General features: G+C 39.3%; 1 protein-coding gene across 2 annotated transcripts in view; it reads right to left on the reverse strand.

Moving 5' to 3' along the window:
- The window catches only part of dhrs11a (dehydrogenase/reductase 11a), a 107,389-nt gene that overhangs the window by 32,898 nt on the left and 48,141 nt on the right, over positions 1-26,350 (reverse strand). Inside the window, exons 5-7 of one of the 2 annotated variants that reach the window (XM_072242884.1) lie at positions 24,089-24,181; positions 14,489-14,554; positions 3,610-9,113 (exon numbers count right to left, since the gene is read on the reverse strand). The exons of the other annotated variant lie outside the window; for it this stretch is intronic. Of the exons in view, the coding sequence (XP_072098985.1) occupies positions 9,072-9,113; positions 14,489-14,554; positions 24,089-24,181 (201 nt within the window). The 3' untranslated portion in view covers positions 3,610-9,071. Of the gene's footprint in view, positions 1-3,609; positions 9,114-14,488; positions 14,555-24,088; positions 24,182-26,350 lie in introns of those variants that run through there. 2 annotated transcript variants of the gene reach the window in all.

The following is a 26,350-nucleotide window of genomic DNA, read 5'->3' on the forward strand; positions in this document are numbered from 1 at the left end:
ATTAATAACCACTTAATGCGGCCAGGCAACCATTAATGTTCCTTGATTGGAATGCCTAATACTGGCCTTGGGGAGCACAGACGATGCGAGTACTTAGTACAAACATATCTCCCCCACATAGCCTTAATATTCACTTACATATGCAAGTCAAATACTCAGTAAATTTCTTATTCAAGAGCTTATCATCCAGTTACTGTTTTTCCACAACAAAGGCAACTGCAGAATGATTAAATGGTGTACTTTTATAATAAAACATGTAGCAGAGTTAATTATCAGTTACTCGTTTTGTCTTTTAAACAGTAGTTGGTGTTTCCTAACCATTTGTTAACATGGCAGCTTTTACTGACAATGTTTAGCTATATTTCAAATATCTTAAGGTGCCCTCAATGCACAGTGAAGAGGTAGATTCTCTCATACCCGTATATTCACCTTTTAAAAGCTCAGCAAGCTTTCTAAAGGCACTTGTTCCAAGAGACGCTCAGATATTAACGGGCAATGCTTAAATGTAATTGAGAACTTCAACATCTATTTCCTATCCTGTTACCCATTATCTTTGACTGGAAAATTCGATTTACTGTTCTTAATTCAAATAGCTCACAGGGGAGGTGATTTCAAATCTGCCTTTCATTGCACTGGGAGTATTTGCAAGTTGTAGCATGAAATGCATGCAAGGTAATTGATCTTCAGATTAAGAATACCTTCCTATCTACAACCAGCAGTTTTCATTAAACATAAATACATAAGAGAAAAGATGAAATATGAAGACAAGCTAGCCAATACTATAAGATACCAACATTTTTTTCATACATATGAGGTTACTATGGATATCGGACTGGTGGAAAATGACACTGGAGAGGTAGTAATGAGGGACAAGGAAACAGTGGACAAACTAATTAAGTATTTTGCGTCAATGTTCACTGCGGAAGAGACCAGCAATATGTCAGAAATTCGAGAGTGTCAGGGGGCAGTGGTGAATGTACCTGCTTTTACCAAGGAGAAGATGCTTGGGAAGCTGAAAGGTTAGAAGGTAAATAAGTCACTTGGACCAGAAGGACAACACCCCAGGGCTCTGAAAAAGGTAGCTGAAGAGATTGTGGAGGTATTAGTAACGATCTTTCAATTATCTCCAGATTCTGGAATGGATCTGAAGGAATGGAAAATTGTAAAGGTCTCTCCACTCTTGAAGAAGGGAGGGAAGCAGAAGAAAGGAAATTATGGGCCAGTCAGTTTGACTTCAGTGGTTGGGAAGATATTGGAATCTAAGGATGAGGTTTCAGGGTACTTGGAGGCACATTGTAAAATAGGCCACTATCAACATGGTTTCCTTGAGGGGAAATCTTGATTGACAAATATGTTAGAATTCTTTGAGAAAATAACAAACAGAACAGACAAAGGGAAGTCAATGGATGGTAACAAGTTAAGAGCCCATGGTATTACAGGAAAAATACTAGCCTGGATATAAAGTTGGCTAACTGGCAGGAGGTAAAAGTCAGAATAAAGGGGGCCTTTTCTGGTTGGCTGCTAGTGACTAGTGTTTTCTGCAAGTGTTGGTGTTGGGACTTCGTTTTACATCATATTTGCATAACCGTATTGATGGTTTTTCAGCCAGGTTTGCAGATGATAAAAAGATAGGTGGAGGGTCAGGTACTGCGAGGAAGTAGGGAGTCTGCAGAAGGACTTGGACAGATGAAGAGAATGGGCAAAGAAGATGGAATATAGTGCGGAGAAGCATATGGTCATACACTTTGGTAGAAAGAACAAAGGTGTAGACTATTCTAAATGGGGAGAAAATTCAAAAATCTGAGGTGCAAAGGGAATCAGAAATCCCTGTGCAGGATTCCCTAAAGGTTAACTTGCAGCTTGAGATGGTGGTAAAGAAGGCAAATGCAATGTCAGTATTTATTTTCAGAGGACTAGAATGTAAGAGCAAGGATGTAATGCTGAGGCTTTATAAGGCATTAGTCAGACTACACTTGGTGTATTGAGAGCTGTTTTGGGCTCCTTATCTAAGAGTATGTGCTAGCATTAGAGAGGGTCCAGAGGAGGTTCACAAGAATGATTCTGGGACTAAAGGGTTAACATATGAGGAGCGCATGAGGGCTCTCGGCCTGTACTTACTGGAATTTAGAAGAGTGGGTGGGGGGAGAAGGAGGAGGATCTCACTGAAACCCATTGAATATTGAAAGGCCTAGATAGAGTGGATATGGACAGGATGTTTCCCACAGTTGGTGAGTATAAGATATTTAGAATGGAGATGAGGAGAAATTTGTCTAGCCAAAGGGTGGAGAATCTGTACAATTCACTGCCATGGAGGGCTTTGGTGACCAAGTCAATGAATCTATTTAAAGAGTAGTTTGACAGGTTTTTGATTAGCCAGGGCATCAAAAGTTTTGGGCAGAAAGCAAAAGAATAGGGTTGAGGCGAATAATAAGTCAGCCATGATGGGATAGCGGAGCAGACTTGAATTAGGCTGATTGGCCTAATTCCGTTCCTGTGTCTTATGGTCTAGTATTGGCTAAACCAAAGAGATAAGGGTTAGAATAGCAGCCCATCATCTGGTAACCTAAGATACCGGCAGGAAAAAAAAGAGAAAATAAAAATTTGCAAAAATTTATGCATCGGTTTAAACAAGCAGGGAGGTTTCAGCAGCAATTGGGACCCGGGGGGGGGGGGGGTCATGCTTCATATCTTCATATTTATTTCATTGGAAATTCTTTAAATTGCACCGAAAATAGTAAATGCATTTCATGCCTGTGGTTAAGAGAAAGAATGAGTCACCCAAACACAATTCATAAGAGCATAAGATATAGCAGAAGAATAAGGCTATTTGGCCCATTGAGTCTGCTCTGCCATTTCATTATGGCTGATCCAATTTTCTTCTCAGCCCCAAACACCTGTCTTCTTCTCTCCGTATCCCTTTATGCTCTGACCAATCAAGAATCTATCAACTTCTGCCTTAAATATACATAAGGACTTTCATACCTGTGCCTCACAGTCTTGTCGGGGCCATGCACATTCACAATTGGCAAATATCATTGTGTTGCAAGGACTATCCAGATATTTGAAAGTGCCAGGTATCAACATGTTTGTAGTCCTTATTTCAAAACAATGCCTTTAATACAATAGGATGCTGCTATTCCATTTTGCACTTAATGTCCACCATAAGTAAAAACAGTTTTATGACCTTGCATGGTTTTTTTTTGCCAGTTCCATTCCTATAGTCTGTTATCAATTATTTGATTTTATAAAAGGACCCCTCCTCCTTAAGTCACAATAAAGAAACCGGAAATAGTATTTCAATGAAGTTGGATAAGTGTGACAAATATCAAAACAATTCTATGAGCTACAGCTGTGCCACAACTATGTTATTGTTCACAATGTGACCTGCTGAAAAAGGTGACTCCTTTGTGACAAACTAGAGCATTCACAAACTTTTTTTATACCATGAACCCCAGGTTGGGAAGTCTTGAACTAGAGCAATAAAATGTGATTGTTAAAATGCAAATATAAAGCTATGAGGAAGAAAGTGCCTTTTAAAGTTGCATCGAGTGTCTTCAAGTATCCGAACTTAACAACACTTGTACGAAAGAATACAATATTTATATTGGGTGTTTTAATGTGCACAATGCAAAAGTAACATGAACATTAGACAAAGGAAACTGGTAAGGTTGCAATTTTACATAACACTTGCAATCAAAGCATTCTTTCAATAACTTTGTTACTGTCCTTATCTAATGATCAGAACTTTCACCAGAGTGTGATTTCACAATATTCAGCAGATCCAGTATCATAACAAAAGTTATTTATTATATAATGACTCAAGAAATACTTCACATTTGTTAATTTAGCAGCATCAGTCAACTTCTACAGAAACAGTACAATAGTGTTGATTAAATAATAATTGAAAAACTTGCGCTTATTCAAAACTAACTGCACATGTTAAATATAAAAACTGTCGACAAACCAAGTTAACATGAGTAGAATTGAAAGAGTTTGCTAGCGAACAAATTTTCACAATAATTCATCACAAAGATATATCTAGGTCAATAGAGGTTTGCTAACACTTTCGTCTTCTACCCCTATGAAGTACAAACGAATTTATTTTTGCATTTAAGAAAGCCTAACTTTATAGAAGGACAACACAGAATGAAATTAATAAATGAAGGTTTTCTATTATTTGATGACAGTGATCAGATCAGAGGCAGGAATAATTAAATATTAATCTGTTGAATTTACCTAAATTGATCCAGCACTAATTGTCCGTGGTTAGCAAACAAAAGTGAAGAATTAGGGTTTGAGAAAAAGAATGAGGTGCAGATTCTACACCGTTTGAATGCTTTTAAAATCATGGACAAAACAGCTGGGATTTTTTAACATTACAAATTTTTGCCCAGTGAAAATGGGATTTTAAACCTTGGTCATCTTTCATGAATAAGGATAATTGCAACTACGCTGCTGGAACAAATGAACATTTCTGAACTAACAAAAATAGATGCTCAACTGAGTAAAGATAATGTTCCCTAGCTGGAAGTCACAAGTTTTCAGCTCAGACTAACCAACTATGTTGAACAGTATTCTACTTAAAATTTATAACCAGCATTTAAAAGGGAATTTACTAAATTTGCTGCAGTGAAAATCAAGGGTCAATCTTTTGAACGTCTGTAATGTAGATGTGCCTTCAAACTTCACAAGTTAATTATTTTCGTTACTTGCTCCTAGCAGTGATTATCCAAGTGGCAACAATTCAACTTATTGTCTGCAAATATTTGCAAACCAGGTGATGAAATCACCTCATTCACACCCCTCTTTACGTCGGCAGCACAGCAGTTTCAAACACCCGGGAGTTCATATCTCAAACAACCTCTCATGGTCCCAGAACACATCCTACACAATCAAGAAAGCTCACCAACACCTCTACTTTCTGAGGAGGCTGAAGAGAGCTGAACTATGCACATCTATACTCGTGGCCTTCTACAGATGCACAGTATAGAGCACCCTAAACTGTCCAATGCATCACTGGCTCCAGCCTACTGGTTATCAAGGAAATATATATATATATATATATAGAGAGAAAAATGCCAGGTTAAGGCTAGCATGTAGGAGAAGGCTATGTAGCAGCCACACCAGGACCACCAGACTCAACAGCAGTTACTTTCCCCAAGTAGTAAGGCTGATGAACACCTCTATCCACCCCCCAACTAATTTATCATTTCTTGTCAGAGCCACCTTTTGTACAGACACTCCTGTACCTAGTATCATTTTATGTACAATCAATATATACAAGTTATCTTATGTATTTATATTGATAGTGTTTTTTTTAAATATTGCATTCTTTATATTATTGTTTTTTTTTGTGTTGCATCGGATCCAGAGTAATAAATATTTTGTTCTCCTTTACATTTGTGTACTGGAAATGACATTAAACCATCTTGAATGAAATGTCAACAAGCCTTGAAAATGTACTAGCCATGATATATGTAATTAATAATGATATATGTAATTAATTGAAAGTGAAATAACACAGTATGGACTATTAAACAATCTGGAGAAAGTTTAAATGGCTATAACTTTTAGTTTTAGCATTTGATAATTGTCCCAGCATTCATGCTGGTGAACCTTAACTTTTTCAGCGGTTACACCAGTAATTGGTAGAGCATTAAACCAGAATACAGATTTGGATGACAGCGACATTTCATACCCAGGGGACTTCATGTGGCTTTTCATTTATGCAAATAACCTATGAAAAAACTATACACACATTAAAAGAAAATCTTGTATTACCAAAGCATATGAGATATTAACCTTGCTGCCAAGACAGTAGTGTTCATTCACAGTTAAGGACAATATAAAGGTTTCACAGATGTGTGAACTGTATTTCAAGTGCAGACTTATATCTTATAGACTTGTATCTTATAGAAACAAGAGTATGAAGTGATTTTTGCACCAGCACTAAATTTTACAAACAGTTCTCAAGGTCATTGCATGGCAGAAACTGTTCTTCATATTTGACGTTGAATTATTCATGTGAATATTGCTTAGCGAATAAATGCATTTTTTAAAATATCATGGGTATTTAGATAACAGAATTGAACACATGCTTCAGTTCATGGTGAAGGGGGGCAGTCGAGCACTTAGAAAGTGGAAAACACAATTTTAGGGGATTTGACAAATTGGGATCATGCCTAGAATTTAGATGGTTGAGAAAGATAAACAACATGGTTATATCAAGCAGGCTTGATCGTTAGCTCTCAAAGCCACATCAATGCTATTTTATCGTTATTCAGTTTTCACATATTCAACATCAATACATAGATAAGTAATTCAGTAACACCGTGAAGAATGAGAATGTTATTTGGAGGCCATGAACAATACAATGGTATTGTGCAACTTTTCTCAATTACTGCATCAATGCGGAAATTTTGTAGTTAGGATGGTTACACCAAGGCAGAAATCATTCTCCATGTTTGACAACAATTATTTGTATGAAATATTATTCAGAGAATAAGCAAACTATTACTTATACCACTGGTTCAGAGTTACTAGGATACAGTGCTCAAAAATAGAAAACCCTGCTCAAGTTCCAGGCACGAATCATTACTCAATTATTTCAGCAGTAAAGCAAATACATTGATAGGCCAGGCAAGAATATAACTGGTTGGTAGCCGTACAGGTTGACTCCTGTTATAACAGGAGAATGCACACTTACACAAGTCAGCAGACAGTTTCGAACTTTAGAAACAAGTAGTGGTCAATCTCCATTTATTTCTCCCACTCTAAACATATGAGAAAATACCCACTCATGCACAAACTTTGCAACGGGACAATTAGATAATGGATAGAATCATAAATCTGGGCAGAAGTTTCCCATTCTGTTTGTCCACCTGCACTCTTAAGAGATGGCGGAAGGAAAACGTATAATAAAAGTCCAGCATTGTTGCAGAAAAACAAATACATTCTCAACAATCTAGAACTTGCAAAGGCTAAAGGTTTACTATACACATTCTCTTACCTTATTTATTTGATTTTATTTAAAATTTTTAAAAACAGCCAATGTTGCATTTAGTGACAAAACTGTGTCTAAAATATTATGTATGAATTATATGAGGAGCTGGGTAATTCAACTCACAGAAGTTTCACATAAGATCTTCTGAATCAGCTCCAGCAGGAAGTTGATTAGTAACTTTGAATTTAATTTGGCACTAATAAGAACAAATAAATAATTGGAGTTCACTTTGAACAGTTCACGTGGGCTATGTGCGTTAAAGTGGTAGTGCCACCCAGTGATATCTTGATGGTTAAAGTGGCAGAACAGGATGATAAAACAATCTTAAGAAAGAAGCCCATCCTTAATCTGCAGGTATTTTTAATTTATTGACATACAGAGCAGAACAGGCCCTACTGACTCTTCAAGCCATGCCAGCCAGCAATTCCCCCAATTTAATCCCAGCCTAATTTACAATGACCAATTAACCTACAACCAGTACGTCTTTGTACTGTGGGAGGAAACCCACACTGTCACGGGGAGAACATACAAACTCCTTACAGGCAGTGGAGGGAATCAAGCCCCCTGGTACTGGTACTGCAAAGCATTGTGCTAACCACTACGCTACCATGCCACAACTTGCTAGAGATTTATATAAAAGCTCCTTTTAAACCTCTTTAATATAAATATCCCCTTTCAAACTTTATTGATTAGAGATAATTCACCATTGCACTAAATTAGCATTCGAATCACCAGAGGGTGTATTTCTACAAAACAAGTTATGTGGAATTATCCAGGCTTCAATTATTCACATTTAACTATTACACTGCTGTATGATGGCCTCTTAATATAAAGATGATGTTATCCTTAGAAGTACGGCACAAGGTTACAACCAAACATTGCAGGTGCACTTTGTACAAGATCATTAAATGGCAATGTGTGTTCAGTCATTGCTGAACAATAGACTTGGGAAGCAAAATATTGTTTTCTTGTTTAGTTATTTTAAATTACAGTACATATTTATTAGTCTTTATGACATTAGTCATGCATATCATTTAACTTTTAAGATTGAAATGAAAACCAAGATCTAAAATCATTAGCAAGCAGACTCACAAATTACAAGAGGTTGCAGACACATGTATTTGCGCGTGTTAAGTGGTCTGAATTTCAATAAAATTAAAAACCCAAAAATTTCCTTTAATTTTGGATTAAAATGATGACGGCCATTGAAGGCCACGGAACAATTTTCTTCAGCAATCTTTTGCGTGCAGTTATTATTCATGATCTCAGTGTATTCAGTCAGGAAGAGAAAATAGTAAGAGACAGTTGAACATTAATAGTCAAGAGAATCTAAAAAGAGAACTTTAAAATTTGTTTTGGAATCAAATGGTTTCATTATTATTCTGTAATCTAGGTTCCTCTGTATTTAAAAAAAATATATATGAAAACTAGATCAACCTATTTCCTGGTGTGTAATATTATTCTAATCCATAATGAAGCAGCAATAAAAACATAAGTAATTAATGTAATCACTCTATAGCAATGAGACTAGTTATCTATTACAATCAATTTTCAATTATACCTTTAAAATAATCCTTTGAAAACAGTTTACAATTTCATTTATCTTTACTAAACGGGATTTTCAGTGCAAACCAGTGTGGAGATCAGCAGATATGCACACCTACAAAGTCACACAGTTTTACAATTAAAAAAATCTCTATGAGCTGAAAGGTTAGGTGGTCAAGCATCATTTTCTCCACATACATAAATGCAATCACCCTTCATACATTTTTGTACCTTTACTGCTACAGTTGGCACTAAAATGATCTGCAGCAGTTCGAGGAGACATTAAATAGTTGAATGGTTTACCTTAAAAGAACAGGTTCTGCTCCTACAGCAAGTTTGCCCAGTACTGGCAAGTAATATCTGGAGCAAACAGAAGACAAATTCTACCATTTATGTATGGCCAAATGAAATAGAACACCTATCTCAGACACACTCCTTAGCATAATATTGTTAAAAACTGTCCAGCAGAGATTTTCGTGCCATTACGTATGTTGCTAGTTGAGTATGGTTGCGTTTCCAATTGCTATAACTGTTGTTCTGTTGGCCGCATTTGAAGGTCTCCAATCTGAGCCAAAATAAAAAATATATAGTCAGTTAAGTAACACCAGTACATATTTTAGATGGTAGATGTCACAATCATTGAAAGTATCAACATTAGTAAACTTCACTTCATTTAAAGAATGGAGTTCCAAGACAAAACGCAATGAGATCAGATTAAAATCAAGACCATTACTATCAATCATTTCAATATACTTTCTTATATAAAAAAGCAACAAAATTTTATAATAGAATAACAACTCCTCAATGAGCACAAAAATGAAAACTGCAGATATTAGAAAGCAGAAACAAATATCAAATGCTGGAAGAACTCAGCACATAGAGAAATGGAAACTGAATTAACATTTTAGGCGAGAACTGATTTCTTCAACTTTCACTCTTTGCCTTCACTCAGCCTCCGCTTTACCCATACCTAGAGTCTTTTCTGTAATACCACAGGCTTATAGCTTGTTAAGTAGCCTCACGTGTGGCCACTTGTCAAAGGCCTTCTGAATATCCAAGTACACAACATCAACTGGTTCTCCTTTGTCTATCCTGCTTGTTATTTCTTTAAAGAATTCCAACAGACTTACCAGGAAAGATTTTTCCTTGAGGAAATCATGCTGACTATAGCATATTTTATCACGTGCCTCCAAGTATCCTGAGATCTCATCTTTAATAATTGACTCCAACATCTTCCCAACTACAGACTAACTGCCTATAGTTTCCTTTCTTCTGCCTCTCTCCCTTCTTGAAGAATGGAGTGACATTTGCAATTTTCCAGTCTTCCAGAACCATTCCAGAATCTAGGGATTCTTGAAAGATCATTACTAATGCCACCACTATCTCTTCAGTGACCTCTTTCAGAACTCTGGGCTGTACACCCTCTGGTCCAGCTGACTTATCCACCTTCAGACCTTTCAGTTTCCCAAGAACCCTCTCTCTGGTTGTGGTAACCTCACATACGTCATGCCCCATGACGCCTGGAAATCCCACCACACTGCCTGTGTCTTCAAATCCTTATTCAGTTCATCTCTACTTCTCAGAAACTGCTGATCTCCTAGAATTCTCAGGCCCAACAGTCTCTAGAGTTTACAGAGAGTGGTGCAAAAAATAAAAAAAACATCTAGCGAACAGCAGTTCTGTGTGTGAAAGCACTTAGTTAATGAGAGGGGCCAGGAGAGAATGGCCACACTGATTCAAGCTGACAGGAAGGCAACAGTAACTCACATAACTGATTATTATTTGACCAGAAGAGCATCTCTGAATGCACAACACATCTAATCTTGAAGTGGATGGGCTACAGCAGAAGACCACGGACATGTTCTCAAATGGCCAATTTATTGGGTATAGGACGATCCTAATAAAGTAGCCACCGAGTGTATACTGCTATAAACCACAAAAGTGAAATAAATATTTAGGTTTCCAATAATTTAACAACCAAAGAGAGCCAGACCATTACCAGTGTAATAACTTCCCTTTTGAAAACACCATAAGACCATCATCAAACCATACAATAAGATCCCAAGCCTAATAGTCAAATTTTCAATCACAGCAGATAGATTTTAAGGAGATTCCTGTATGGTGAGAAGCCAAATAGAGACATAGAAAAGACAGGTCACACATCATGGAACCAAGCCTTTTGGACTACCTAATGTGTATTGAATACTGAAAGGTTTCACTGGTCCCATTTTTTCTCCATATTTCCATCATCAACCACTCCTACCACATTGTCCCCTACCGCCCTTGACTATAATAATCACCTAGAGGCAATTAGTGATCAATTAACCCAGTTATCTTTTGGTGATGTGGGAAGAAACGCAAGCACCTGAAGGAACCCACACAGGTAGAACATGACAAATGAAATGTTGATCTTTATTGCAAAATAGATTGAGTACAAAGGGAAATCTCGCTAAAACTTTGCAACACTTTAGGGAGAACATTCCTGTAGAACTGTGTACAGTTTTTGCTGCCTTAGAATATTTCCCCAGAATAGAGCCTGTGAGCAGTGGTGCACTGCAGGGTCCTCTGCTTGTCATAAATGAATGATTTCAATAAGAATCTAGGTGGTTATGATTAGTAAGTTAGGAAAACTGGTGACATAGTGGACAGTGAGAGGTTGTCCAAGGTTAAAGCAGACTTAGGTCAATAGATAAAATCACAAGAGGATGCAAAGTTTTTCTACTCAGCCAACTCCATCGTGAGCACAATTCTCCTCACCATCGAGGTGCTCAAGAAGGCCGCATCCACGAGGACTCTCGTCTTCTGGGGCATGCATGCTTCTCATTACTACCATCAGGGTTAAGATAAAAGAGTCTGAATCCTCACGGTGAATGATTCAGGAAAAGTTTCTTCCCCTCTGCCATCCGATTCCTGAACAGTCCAAATTATTCTACCACATTAGTCCCTTCTTTTGCAAAATCTACTGTATAGCTGCAGCAAAACAACTACTTCCATGCCATGCAAGTCAATGATAATGATTCTTATTCTGAACTGGGAATGTGAGCAAGACAATGCCAGCCGAAATTTAAAATCAGACAATGCAAAGTGATGCAATTTTGGAAGTTGAATGAGGGCATGAACGACAGGTCCCTAGGCAGGGCTGCTGAACAAAGACACTTTGGAGTTAGAAGTCCATTGTTCCCTGAAAGATGGACAAGGTAACAAATGAACTACATGTCATGCTTCCTTACATTAGTCAAGGCACGAAGTGCGTGAGTTGGGATGTCATATTATAGTTGTACAAATGATTAGATGACATCTGAAGTATTTTTTGCATTCTGGTTGCCACACTGCAGAAAAATATGATTAAGCTAAAGGGTGTAGAAAATATTCCCAAGGATGTTGCCTAGATTGACGGGTTCAAGTTATGTGGCAAGAGTGAATAAGCCAAGTCTGATTTCTTTGGAGCAAGGTGGCTGAGAAGGGTAGGTTTAAAGGGCATCTGAAGGTTAAACCTTTCACACAAGGTAGTAGATAACTAGAACGTGCTGTTGAAGGTGGTATTAGAGGTGGGAACAGTAATAACATTTAAGATACGTGTGGACACACACCTGAATGAGCAAGGTATTGAATTAATGAAGGAAAATAGGATTTATATAGAAAGGCATGATGGTGGACTGAGGCTTGTTTCTGTTATACAATTATGACTATATAAAGTTGAGTGCTTGGCATGCTCTTGTTGTGGTTTTATTCAAATGTATGACTTTGATTTGTGAATTCAGATATTCAAACTCCTTTGATCTTCTACCCTATTGTATTCTTAGTTTCCAAATAAATCTTTATTTTTATATAAACTGTAGTACACCCTTACCTACAGTCGCAAGAAAACGCTTGTGAATCCTTTACAATTACCTGGTTTTCTGCATTAATTACTCAAAATGTGGTCTGATTTTTATCTGTCACAATAATAGATAAACACAATCTGCCTAAACTAGAGATTTCTGCAGGTCATTTGCTGTTACCCTTGGGTTCTTTTTAACCTCCTTCAACAATGCACGTTGTGCTCTTGGTGTGATCTTTGCAGGATGCCCACTCCTAGACAACAGTACTGAATTCCCTCTATTTGTAGACAATTTCTCTTACTGTGGACTGATGAACACTCAGGTCTTTAGAAATGCTTTTGTAGCCTTGTCCAGCTTCATGTATCTCTACTATTCTTCTTCTAAGGTCCTCTGAAAGTTGTTTCGATCGAGGCATGGTGCACATAAACAGATCTTTCTTGAGAAAAGCAGGCTGTGTCACAAACCTGAAGTGTGTGTGTGTGTTTTTTTTTTTAAATAGAGCAGGACACCTCTACTACCCACACCTTCAATCTCATTTAATTGATTGGAACACCTGACTCCAAACAGCTTTTATCGAAACCATTACCCTGGAGGTTCACATACTTTTTTGAACCTCAGTTGTTTAAATGGTGTAATCAGTATTGATGACAAGTAGTACAACTGTGTGTTATTAGTTTAGGCAGACTGAGTTTCTATTATTGTGATTTAGATGAAGATCAGACCATACTTTATGAGTAATTAATGCAGAAAACCAGGTAGTTACAAAGAGTTCACAAACTTTTTCTTGCAACTATATGTTTGGCAATCATGTGCCACATTGAAAGTTCACTGCTATTAACATTGACTGTCCTTTCCAATTTGTTTGCAAAAATCAGATTTATCTCAGTTTAAATGTTGTTTATACTGTATCATTTATGGACTATAGTGATTTTAACATGTATAATTGTGACTTCCACTGCTTAAGGATAAAGTGTTTTTGAGGATTTCTTAAATAACACTGCTTCCATCAACTTTGATGGTTACTACAGCTGCATAAGTATTGAAGAGCTGTGTTCCCTGGAGGTCCCTTCAAAGTGAAGATCACCTGTCAAGTAGGTAAGATACTTATGTGGATTCCACTTAAGAATTAACTCCTGCAATAGGAAACAGTAAGAAAATAAGATGGAATTTAAACTCTTCAAAGTGGAAGAGGAATAAAAGGATCACTAAACAGCTTTTACTGGCCTGGTCATGAGGTAAGGGACAGAAGGGTAATCAGGCACAACTCTGAAAACTGTCATGTGTATCAGGAGCCACTATGGGAACAATGACTCTCTTCTCTAGAAGATTACTTAATTACAAAAATGCAGAATAAAATAACACCTTCTTTCTGTGCAATTGCCCATGTAAAAATATAAAAAAGGTTTATAATTGTGATGATATAAAGCCACTTAAAATGACAATTAAAACCATTATGATCAACTACTTCCTCCAAAGGCCTGCCCTTAATCTCAATTCATGGCTTCTCTACTCTTGCTTACAATTCTTTGAATGCTTGAATGTCATATCACCCCTTAGTTTTGATCTCAAAGCACCACTTTGTAAATCAGTAGCAGCAATTCTGTTGGTAGCAAAAGCCTCATAATTCTGTAGCTGACAAGCCCATTCTCAGGTTTAGACTTCTCTTTGTGAATTACCATGACAGAATCTTATACTCCAATGTAGACAGCACACGTTAAATAACAGCTTCCCATCATTTCCGCAATCTTCAATGGAATACTCCATGGATGCAAATAGCTATCTACTTTTTCTTCTCTGACACATTGTCCCTCAACTTTGTAAGCCAATATCACTCAGTTCTTCAGCCACAAAAGCACCATTCTTCAAACAACCCTTTCAAAGCCATGTTGGCTTAAGAACATGTTTAAACCTCATCAGTTCAACTAAGTGTTTTCACTTTCCAACTTCTTCACTGTTCAGTGCGATATCTCCTGGGAGTTACCTTAGGGCATTATCTGCATTAACAGTAACGCTATACAAGTTTAATTGCTGCTGAAAAGAATCAATGAACATTGATTAAATCACCGGAAGGAAATGGATGTTCTGTAATGAAATATCCTTCATTTTTTATGCCACTTGCCTGAACATGAGATGGCGTGCTCAAAATGTAAACAACTGCATTGGCCAAGTCCTCTGCCTTCAGACACTGAGGAAAAACAGAAAAAAGAAATATCAAAGCCGGTGCTGTACAACAGAGACTACAAATTTTCCTTTTGAGTCTACTCTGTACAGTAACATTGCTGTATTTTGTTTTAAAATGATATAAACAGTTGGGTAAACAGGGGATGCAAAAATAGCAGCCAGAGGGAAAACAGATGGGAAAGTCTGATTGAATACTTAGCTTATTTGTTTTTAAGAAAAACCATCACTTTATTTTTGAGAATGTATGCAGCAGGTTACATTCAAGGAGGAGAATAACACTGAGGTTTTCAAAACATTCATGCAACGCCAAAGCTTGCTTCCCAATGAACTCCCAAGCGGAACATTGGTGCAGAAAATAGAGGTCAGCATTGGGGTTCTGTACATTGGATAGAGAATAAGTACATAAAAATTAAGTCAATTCAGGTGAGCAGATTGCTATTAATGGGTATTGCAAGGATTACAGCTAGGCTCACATATGCTTACAAACAATGTTATGATTTGGATACGTCGCTGTGTTTCCCTTCATCCAGTTTTGTTGGGAAGATGGGAAAGTAAGGGCACAGAGACTCTAAGAGACTATAGATAATTCGGGTGAATGGGCAAGGTGCTGGCAAATAGAAAAATCTAAGCACTTGTGTTTAGAAGGACACAAATATCCTTGGATAGGAAACAAAGCTAACATGCAGTTACTGCAAAGAATAAGACAGTGGATTTCAAAATTGAAAGCAGGACCCCAAAGCTTTTCTTCCTACATCATTAGATTTTCAAGGATCAATTTCTGGCCGAAAGCCTCCTGCACCCTCTCAGTGATATCCCGGGGACAAAACAGCATTTATGATTTTCATCAGCTACTGCAGGAAAGTTCACTTTCTATAGTTTGTTGAACTTTCCGCCTTCACTCACTTCCTCTAGTCCTATGAGTGCTTTAGGCTTCACCCTTCCATCCCACTTGCCATATTCCAATAATGCTGTTTGATGCTGAGAAGTGGTTTGAAGGGTTTTTCCGATGCTCATTTCCTTCTACTTTTAAAGATGGTCAACCATTTCCCATTCTTCACTTTTCCATACACATGGTACAACTGACCCTGGAACACAGATTTCCAGTTTGCAGATTGGTTGTACAGTAGCTCTAGCCATTCCTCAAGCCTGGAAATCCCACGGCCAATTCAGAACAATTAATTCTTGCATGCGAAACAAACCAAGACACATTGTGTTCTCAAATGGCACTGGAGTTATAGACAGATGTCAACTATCTCATAACTTTGCCTTAAATTTTCTTTCAATTCATTGAATTATGCTAATATACTCTCTCATTGGCTCCTTAAGGTTGTTATAGCCGGGGGCGGTAGTGGGGATAAACTCCCACTGTAGCAAATTTAGAAGTGGTGTTAGGGTGTCAAAGACGATGGCGCCAATGTGACCAAATGTGACATCCTTCACAGTTCAGGAAACTACTACTTTTACCTCATCCTTCAAATATGATTCTGCTACTATTGGAACCTCTGACTTACATTTTGATGATGTGTTTTCGGGCCGATAGAGCGAACTGGTGCTTTGCTATCTCTGAGGGAGCTCGGTGAGGTTTTGAGCAGAAGTGTGCAGCATGGATGCCAAGAACCCGGTGACGGGATGCGAGCCCAAGATTGACTATTTTTCGCCAATCCCGCCAATCAAAGCTTCGAGGAAGATTGAAATCAACGAGGATGAGAGCAGAAGGTGATGGGGTGTTCAGCACAGTCGGCTTGCATTTGACCTCTTTCTTCTCTCCCTGTCTCTCGCTCTCTGCTCCCAGAAGAATGTGCTACCACTCGATTGGTCTCCCTCTCACTTGATGCTGCCGGAGTCTTGGGTCTCGGGCAAGGTTTTATCGATGCGTTTGTGGATTTGACTCTGTGTTCATTTTATGATGTGCTTCTGGTTTCTCATTACTACTTTTTTTAAATGCTATTTTGTGCGATCCTGATCGGAGTAGACTGGCTCTGCGGCCTGCGGTCATTGAATGATAAGGTGCCAAACTGAACTGAATTAAACTGAACATTCTTAAGACTGTTTCAAAGACTTTGTGGTTTGAGGTTTTATATTCTGTGTTTTTTGCTCGTTATTTGCCATTTGCGCAATTTGTTCTTTTCTTTTTGTGTTGGGTGTTTGATGTTTTCTTTGAACGGGTTCCATGGTGTTTATTTGTTTCGTGACTGTCTGTGGGAAGACGAATCTCAAGGTTGTATACTGCTTACATACCCTGATAATAAATGTACTTTGAATCTACCTATTAAATGCCCTCAATGGCGTGCGTCTCAAATAGTTTCTGACAACCAACTCCAGCTCCTGGCCTCTACGTGTGGCTTATCTACTAAGCCCGTTGGAACAATTTCTACTGACAGGAGAAGGGGCAAAGGCAGGTTACTGGCACCTTAAAACTGGTCGCTTCGGGCAGATGGGGCTCATCAGCCATGGTTGGCAGCTCACCTAGAAGGAAAACTCTGATCTCAAACCTCTGCTGCCTTGCGGCCATACCCACACATGGGGAAGGCTTCGGGAATAAACCCCAAAGATAAACCCTGAGCTGGCACTCCGAAGGCACTCTTGTGCTGAGTTCAACACAGACCGGCAACTCCTGCGATGCCACTGGTGCCAAACTGTTATCGGTCTCTGCCATTCCTTTGGATTACATGGGCAACAGCTTGCTTTCCATATCATACTGCCCTGGCTTGCGAATCATGTAGATAGCTAGGACCCAACACCCATAGTCAAACCTAACCAAAGGAGGGCTTCATACTTTCTCATCTTTAAAAATCCTTTGCATTTCTCCATCTCTACCTTCCTCCCAAATCTGTACATTAGAAGAGACTCCAAATCACGTGCATCATCTTTGTGGAGGTGCTTCTAGTTGATCAATCTCAAATAAAGCACTCAAAATTATTTGAGAAATTTAGTTTACATAGCCTACATAAAATCCAAAAACAAGAAATACTATACAGTTATCTTTTTCAGGGAATTGCAATTATTGGTACAGAAATCCAGACATAGTCATTTGTCAATAAGAGCTTCTAAGTTTTCATAAAGAGGGCCCACATTGTAACATCTAGGACTCTCACACATATCAGAGATACAATTTGATCATTACAAACATCCCGATATCCAATAGCACAAAGTGACACAAATTTGCACATTCATTTCAAGATTAAGCATTGCTAAAACCATTGGTACTTCACGTAATTTCCATTTAATAATAAATTCACTGATTATTGTCACATGTACCAAGATACAATGAAAAATGTCTTTCATACCATGAAGATCAATGCACTACAACAGTAAAGTAGTACAAGGTAAAAATAAAACCAGAATGCAGAATGAAATGTTAAACAGAGGTTAGTGCAGGCTGACAATAAGGTGTAAGGTCATAATGATGGCAAAGTCAAAATCTGTATTATTGTACTAAGGAACCATTCAATTGTCTTATAACAGGGGACAGAATGTGTCCTTCAGCCTGGTAATACATGCTCCAGGCTTTTGTATCTTCTGCCTGACGGAAGAGGGGCGAAGGCAGAATGTCCAGGGTGGTGGGGTCTTTGATTATGCTGACTGTTTTAGTGAGGCAAGATGTAGGATCAGAGTCCATGGAAGAGTGGCAGGTCCCTGTGATGTGCTGAGTGGCATCCACAACTCTCTCCAGTTTCTTGCGGTCAAGGGCAGACTAGTTGCCATACCAAGCATCCAGACAGGATTCTTTCCATGGTGCAGTATTACAAACCCGTGAGGGTCAAAGGGGACACGCCAAACTTCTTTAGCCTCTTGAGGAAGTAGAAATACTGATGGGCTTTCTTAGCCATTGCATCTATATGCTTGGACAGGACAGGCTATTAGCAACACACATCAAAGTTGCTGGTGAACGCAGCAGGCCAGGCAGCATCTCTAGGAAGAGGCACAGTCGATGTTTCGGGCCTGGACCCTTCGTTAGTCCTGATGAAGGGCCCCGGTCCGAAACGTCGACTGTACCTCTTCCTAGAGATGCTGCCTGGCCTGCTGCGTTCACCAGCAACTTTGATGTGTGTTGCTTGAATTTCCAGCACCTGCAGAATTCCTTGTGTTTACAGGCTATTAGCGATGTTCACTCCAAAAAACTTGAAACTCCCAGCCCTCTCAACCTCAGCACTGTTGAGTTAAGTTGGAGCATGGCCACTGTCCCACTTTCTGAAGTCAAAGACCAGCTATTTTGTCTAGCTGACGTTGAGAGGAATGTTGTTGCCATAGCACCATATCACTAGTTTCTATCTCCTACCTGTATGCCAACTCATTGTTATTTGAGATATGATCCACTAAGATGGATTCATTTGCAAGCTTGTAGAAAGGAGTAAATCAAAATCTGGCCATACAGTTGTGAGTGTATAGAGTTGGGGGTGGGGGTGTTGAAGATGCAGCCTTATGGAGCACCAGCATTCTGAATAATCATAGCAGAGGTGTTGCTGATCCTTGCTGATTGCGGTCTGTTGGCCAGAAAGGCAAGGATCCAGTTGCAAAGGGAGATGTGGAGTCCTAGGTTTACAAGTTTGGAGATGAGTTTGACTGTAATTATAGCATTGAAGATAGAGCTGTAGTCAATAAACAGTTGTTTATCCTGATTCCCCAGAAATGAGTATAAGGGAAGGGAGATAGCATCCATGGTAGCCCTGTTTCAGTGGTAGGTGAATTGCTATGGGTCAAGGTTAGCTGGGAGGCTGCAGTTAATGTGTGCCATGACCAGACTCTCAGAGCACTTCAGGATGGTGCATGTCAGAACCATCGGGTGGTAGTCACCATGGCATGTCACCTTGTTTCTCAGGTACCGGAGTGATAGCTTAAAAAATTGCAGTCTACTGTGAACACCAAAAATGAAAATCAACAATTCCTGAATCCTAATCATTATAGAAAATAATTGAGTGCATAAATATTGATAACCTCAATGTTGCTAACAAACCAGTTGCATACTCTTTCGCGATAGTAGTTTGTGGAAAACCTGTTTCCTACATTGGTTTGTACAACAGAAGATGGACTTCCACATAATTTCTGTTTGGCTGTCCACATTTTGTGCACTATAAACTTTTTCTAACTTTCTGGAATGAGGGAGTTTATCTTGATGTGTGAAGAGAAGTTACAGAACAAGTTTAGAAACGTTTGTACGTGACTTGTCAGCAACTGATCAGGACATACTCTAATGACCTTTTACAACATAATGATCGTCATTTATCTTATAAGTGGCGTCTTGATAAAACAAGATACAGACAGACAGACAGAAGACCAGGCTTGTCACATTCCAGTTAACTTGCACTGATAAAGGGACAAGAAAAAGTTCATCAGCAATCCAACTGGTTTTAAAGATTACTTACGTTTCACAGAAACCTCCATCTCCTTGTAACTCAGTCAGCCAGTCAGTCAGTCAGTGGGTGCCATCCTGAATCCTGGGTTGGTGGCTATGCACCTCCATCTTCTTCGATCTTGCACTCTTTTTCTGGCCTCAGCATAACTCAACCCAGTCCATTGCCTCACATTATCGTACCAAGTGGTTTGCTGCCTTCCTCTTTCCCTCCTTCCTTCTATCATCTCTTCCAATAACAATTTCTGCAGTCCACCACCTCTTAACAAGTGCCCGGCATATTCCAGCTTCCTTTTCTGCACATTCTTCAGCAACTCCTTTTCTCTCCTCACTCTCTTCAACACTTCCATATTACTGACCTTAATTTTCTGCATTCTCCTTAAACACCACATTTCAATTGCCTCCAGATGTCGTTGCGCTTCCTTGCATAAGGTCCACGATTCAACTCCATACAACAGACTGCTCCAGACATAGCATTTCCAAATTCTACAACGCAGCCCAGGGTCCAACCTCTTGCCACACAGCACGTCACTCAGGCTCCAGAACATTAATCTTGCAATCTCAATTCTTCGTCTAATTTCTGTATCACATTCCCATCCTCTGTGACCATCTGTCCCAAGTACACAAACTTCTTGACTTGCTCTATGCCTACACCTTTAATTTTGATACTGATTTTTGGGGACTTCTTTCTTCCGTGATACTACCATCATCTTTGTCTTTGCAGCATTTATTTTCATTCCAAATCATTCTCCTTCAGCATTTATCTTATCTACTATTCTGAGTAACTCGTCCTCAGTCTCGACTAACAACACTGAATCATCTACATACCTCAAGTTGTTCACTGTCGCTCCACCAATTTGGACACCAGCTTCATCGTTTCACACCCTGAAGATTACCTCTGAGTAAATGTTAAATAATAAAGGGGAGATAACGCAGCCCTGGTGAACCCATTTTTGGATCTCAACTTCTGGTGAATTCCCACCACTAGTTCTTATTACTGCTTTCTGATGCCAGTACAGACTCTCAATCAGCCAAATATCTTTTCCATCCAGCCCCAATGAGTTCAGGCAATTGACCAGCTGTTCATGACTGACTCAGTCAAAATCATTTTCGTAATTCAGGAAGCACATGTACTTTTTTTTTTCTAGACCTCGTTCCACAATCATTCGCAAATTGAAAATCCCTTCACGGGTACCCTTACCCGGTATAAATCCGCTGTGACACTCAATAATTTTATTAAGAACTGTCCTTTTTATTCTGCTTAGAAGTATTAATAACAAGATCTCGGAGGCATGACTTATATAAGACTTATAATTCTAAAGTCTGAGCATTTCGTGCTCTTACTTTTCTTTGGGATCATGACAAACTCTGACACCACAAAATCTGTTGGCCACTTTCCTGTTGAGTAGATTGTATTGCAAAGCCTTGTGATCTCCTCAACCTCCGAGTCGCCGAGGCATTTCAACATTTCAGCTGTAATACCATCTACACCATAAGCTTTACCAGTTTTTAACTTTCCAATGGCTGCTCTTACTTCCACCACCAAAATTTTCGGACCTTCCCTGTTCTTCTCACTCACTTGATCATTTCTAGCATCATAGTACAATTCCCTAATGTTTTCCATCCATCTACTTTCCACCTTGTCATTCTCAAAGAGTATGTTCCCATCCTTGTCTTGAATAATGCCAGTCCTTGATTGTTTCTTGTTCCTATTGGTCATCTCTGCAATCTCCCTGTGCCTGTCTCTTGAATGATGCAACATATCCATGGTCTCCATCTTTTCACACCGTTTGATAAACCATTGTTCTTTAGCTTTTGCACACTCTGCTCTCATTTGTTGGTCCAATTCCTTGTACTTAGATGTGTCCTTCTTGTGCTTCCTTCTCTCTTCCATGAGCTTCAGAATGTGATCCGTCATCCAGGCTTGTTTAGCTATGCACCTTATTTTGGGGAGACATTCTTCAGCTGCTATTTGCATACAGTCCTTCAGGTTTGACCACATGTTATCTGGTGTCTGCTCCATGTCTTCTACTGTCAGTTTTTTAAACCTATTTTGTACCGCCACAGAAAATCTTTCACTATACTCGCTCTTCTTCAGTAAGTCCATATCCAGCCTGGCTTTCTTGGTTGCAGCCTTAATCTTTGTCTTTAGTGCAATCTTCACCCTCACAACCACCAGGTTGTGATCTGAGCCTATATCGGCACCTGGATAAGTCTTAGCCATCCTAATACTTATACTGAAGCGTTTCCTCACTGCAATATAGTCAATTTGTCTCCTTCCAGTATCCCCAGGCTTCTTCAAAGTGTATAATTTTCGTTTGGGTAATTTGAACCATGTGTTTACTACCATCAGCTCATTGTATAAATCTTCCCCCTCTTTCATTTCCCTTATCTAAGCCATACTGACCAATGATATCCTTGTATTTCACGTTGCCTACTCTAGCATTCAGATCTCCCATAACGAAAAGTACATCAGAGCTCTTTGCATTTTTTAAAGCAGGTTCTACGTCCACATAAAACAGTTCCACCTCTTCATCCTCATGCTCACCTGTTGGTGCATACTCCTGGTTTGACTCGCCGCCCTGCAACAGTGTGTCCGTCACTCAGTGTGTGGAGCCGGGCGAGAGGAAGAACCGGATAGTGGACCGGAGAGATTCAGCAGGAGGCAAGCACCCGGCGCACGACAGAGAACGCCGGCGCCGTCGATGTGGGGGCTCTCCATGGAGCCGAGCGGGTGAACAACCGTCACATCCCTGCTACTGTAATCCAGTACAACATGTTCATGGTCGAGTGGTCGGCGACTAAACCGGCTCCCCACCGGACTCAGACTGGTGAGGTGGGTGTGTGGACACCCAGCAGGACTAAAAAACAAGACCTGACAAAGGGCGGATGAGCTCCTTGTGAGCTAACGGCCATCTTCTGTGGAAGAGATTAAAGCCTCACCACATATCTCCCTCCTACGAATCGTATGCTATGCACTTAGTTAGAAGAGACACGCGTTTTGCAGATGAAACTGAGCCCCTTGTGAGCCATTCTGCTGTACACAGCCACAAGGAAGAAGATAATGACCTTGGGAATTGTAGGCCTGTTGGGAATGAAGGTGGCACACCAAATCCAAAAGGATGTGTGGCACTGGCTAATGATAGACTGAAAACTAGGAGAAGTACCTTACGGATAGGGACATGGAATGTTCGAACAATGTATCATGCGGGGAAGCTTGATAATGCAATTCTTGAGATATCGCGAATGAAGCTGGGTATTATGGGAGTAAGCGAAGTCTGTTGGACGGAGGCTGGAACAGTTGACAAGAATGATTTTGCAATGATATACTCTGGAGGAGAGAGCCATGCCAATGGTGTTGGAATGCAATGGATGGGTTTTGGTCCGTATCTGATAAGAGTCATAATGGTAAAATTAAAAGGAAAGCCTTGTGACTACCTCTCCCTAATTTGCCCTATTTCCCTCGATTCCTCTCTCCCTTGAGCGTGCATCAAGCTGCCACTTCAAAACTTGCAATGCTATGTATTGCAACCATTCCTTGTTGACATTTCTCTTCAATGTTGCTGATATGATAATAGGACTGATGAAGTTGCAAACAAAAAGCTGCAATAAATATGCAAATCAGGTATCAAATGTGAGTAGAAATAATTAATATTAATCTTTCACAGCTGAGGAAAATAAGTTGCAGATGAGGGAGGAGGCAGAGAGAACAAAGGGAATTCTACAGAAGAAGGAAAAAAAAAATCACAAAATGGGTTTTGGAGAGTGGGAGATTGGTTTGATGGAAATCTGAGTACATATTAAAGGTTGTTAACCTTTCCTGGAACTGGGTAGTTTTGATACAATCTGTAAAGGATAATTACATGAAAACACTGAATTAAATATCATATCCTGAAGTATGCAGTGCATTCAGTCAGAGTGCACGTTGTTATTCCTTGAGGTTATGTTGAGCTTTGTTGGAACAGTTTAAGAGGCTATAAACAAGAGATTAATATTGGAGTGAAATGGAGAATTAAGGTGACAAACCTGTCTAAGAAATATTTCTTGAGTTCATATCATTTCTCTCCAGAATTTCAGGTTATCATTTGGCTTGCATCAGGACTAAAATTCTGCATTTTAAGCTTCAATTACTTACAGCTGTCAGAAGAAGTTAGCAAAATCGTCTGCAAAGCAGTTTGGCTTTCATACCTTAAGGCTCTCATACGTCGCTGCAGCTTTTTCTGGGTCATTGTTATGAAGCCTGAACGCAAACTCTGTTTCCACCAGCCCTGGAGATACAGACTGTAAAAAGGCAGGACGTTTAAATATAGAAAAGCATAGAAAACATAGAACAGTACAGTACAGGCCCTTCGGCCCACAATCTTGTGCTGACTTCTTAACCTACTCTAAGGACAATCTAACCCTTCCCTCCCACATAGCCCTCATTTTCCTTTCATCCATGTACCCATGAGTCTCTTAAATATCCCTAATGGATCTGCCTCTTCCACCATCCTTGGGAGCATCTTCCGTGTACCTACCACTATGTGTGCTCTTTTTTTTAACTTCACTATTTTTGTTCTCTTTTTACACTTTTTAAAAATATGTTCTTATTGTAATTTATATTAAGTTTTATGTACTGCACCATATGCTGCCACAAAACAACAAATTTCACAGTACATGTCAGTGATAATAAACCTAATTCTAATCCTGTCTTTTAAAAAAATCCTACCTCTAACATTCCCGCTATACTTTCCTCCAATAACCTTAAAATTATGCCCTCGTGAATTAGCCATCACAGGCTTCGGGTAAAGGTGCTGGTTGTCCAACCTATCTGTCTCATATCATCTTGTACACCCCCATCAAGTCACTAAATATCCTCCTTCACTCCAAGGAGAAAAGCCTTAGCTCACGCAAACTATCCTCATTAGACATCCTCTCCAATTCAGGCAGCACCCTGGTAAATCTCCCTGGGAGCAGAGAGCTTTAATTTAAAATTTTCCAGTTGCAATGTAACGCATGACATGTAATAAATCTGACTGGTAAATATTCTCTGCAACCTCTCTAGAGCTTCCACATCCTTCTTATAATGAGCTGGCCAGAAATGAACACAATACTCCAAGTGTGGGCTAACCAGAGCTTTACAGAGCTGCAATGTTACTTTCCAACTATCCCCCAACTATCGAAGGCCAACACACCATATACCTTCTTAACCTTCCTATGATATTACACAGTAACTTTGAGGTATCTATAAATTTGAACTCCAAAATCCCTCTGTTCTCACACACTGCTAATAACCTTGTCTTCCGCCTTCAGTTCCACCTTCCAAACAAAATCACAGAATGGGTTTTGAATTGTGGGAGACCGGTTTGATGGAAATCTGAAGTCTGGGTAAATATTAAAGGTTGCTAACCTTTCCTTGGAACTGGGTAGTTTTGATACAATCTGTAAAGGATAATTACATGAAAGTGTTGAATAAATATCAAATCCCTGAAGGATGCAATGCCTTCAGTCAAAATACAAGCTGTTATTCCTTGGAATTCTTAAGTGTATCACTTCACACTTCTCCGGATTGAACTCCATCTAGCATTTCTCAGCCCAGCTCTGCATCAGTGTCCCACTGTAACCAATGGCAACCAAAATACCACCAACCTTTGCGCCATCTGCAAACTTAGTAGCCGACCTTTCCATTTTCTCATGCAAGTCACTGATAAAAAAAAAAATCAGAAAGAGCAGGGGTCCCAGTACAGATCTCTGTGGAACACCACTGGTCACCAATCTCCAGGCAGAATACACTACTACATCTATACCAGCCCTTGCCTTCTACGGACAAGCCAATTCTAAATCCACACAGCCAAGTTTCCCTGCATCCCATGCTTTCTGAATGAGTCTACCATGGGGAATCTTGTCAAATACCTTACTAAAATCCATATACACCACATACAGTTCTACCTTCCACCATTTGCTTTGTCATTACCTTGAAGAATTCCATCAGATTTTTGAGGCACAACTTGCTCCCTATGCTATCCCTTCTCAGACTAAGCTTCCCCCAGATGCTTGTATATCCTGTCTGAGAATCCTCTCCAATGGTTTGTCCATCATTGACATAAGATTCACTGGTCTGTAATTTCCACTAGTATCTTTCTTGAACAAAGGAATAACATTTGGTGTAGTCCAATCTTCCAGTACTACCCCTATGGCCAGTGAGGAGCAAAGATCTTTACCAATATCTTCCCTTGTTCCTGTAGTAATGTGGGTATATTCCAACTGGCTACAGTAATTTACTTATCTTAATGTTTTTCAAAAGTTCTAGGAAATTCTTCTTTTAATGTTGACATGTTCCAGTATATTGGCCTGTTCAAATCTGCCCTCATATTAGTCAACCTCAACCTCCATTTCGCTGATAAATACTAAAAAGCAAAATATTCATGAAGGATACTTTGTGGAGATAGGATACTCCCCATCTCCTCCATC

This window comes from Mobula birostris, chromosome 25 (genome assembly GCF_030028105.1).
Source record: "Mobula birostris isolate sMobBir1 chromosome 25, sMobBir1.hap1, whole genome shotgun sequence".
Classification (NCBI taxonomy): Eukaryota; Metazoa; Chordata; class Chondrichthyes; order Myliobatiformes; family Myliobatidae; genus Mobula; species Mobula birostris.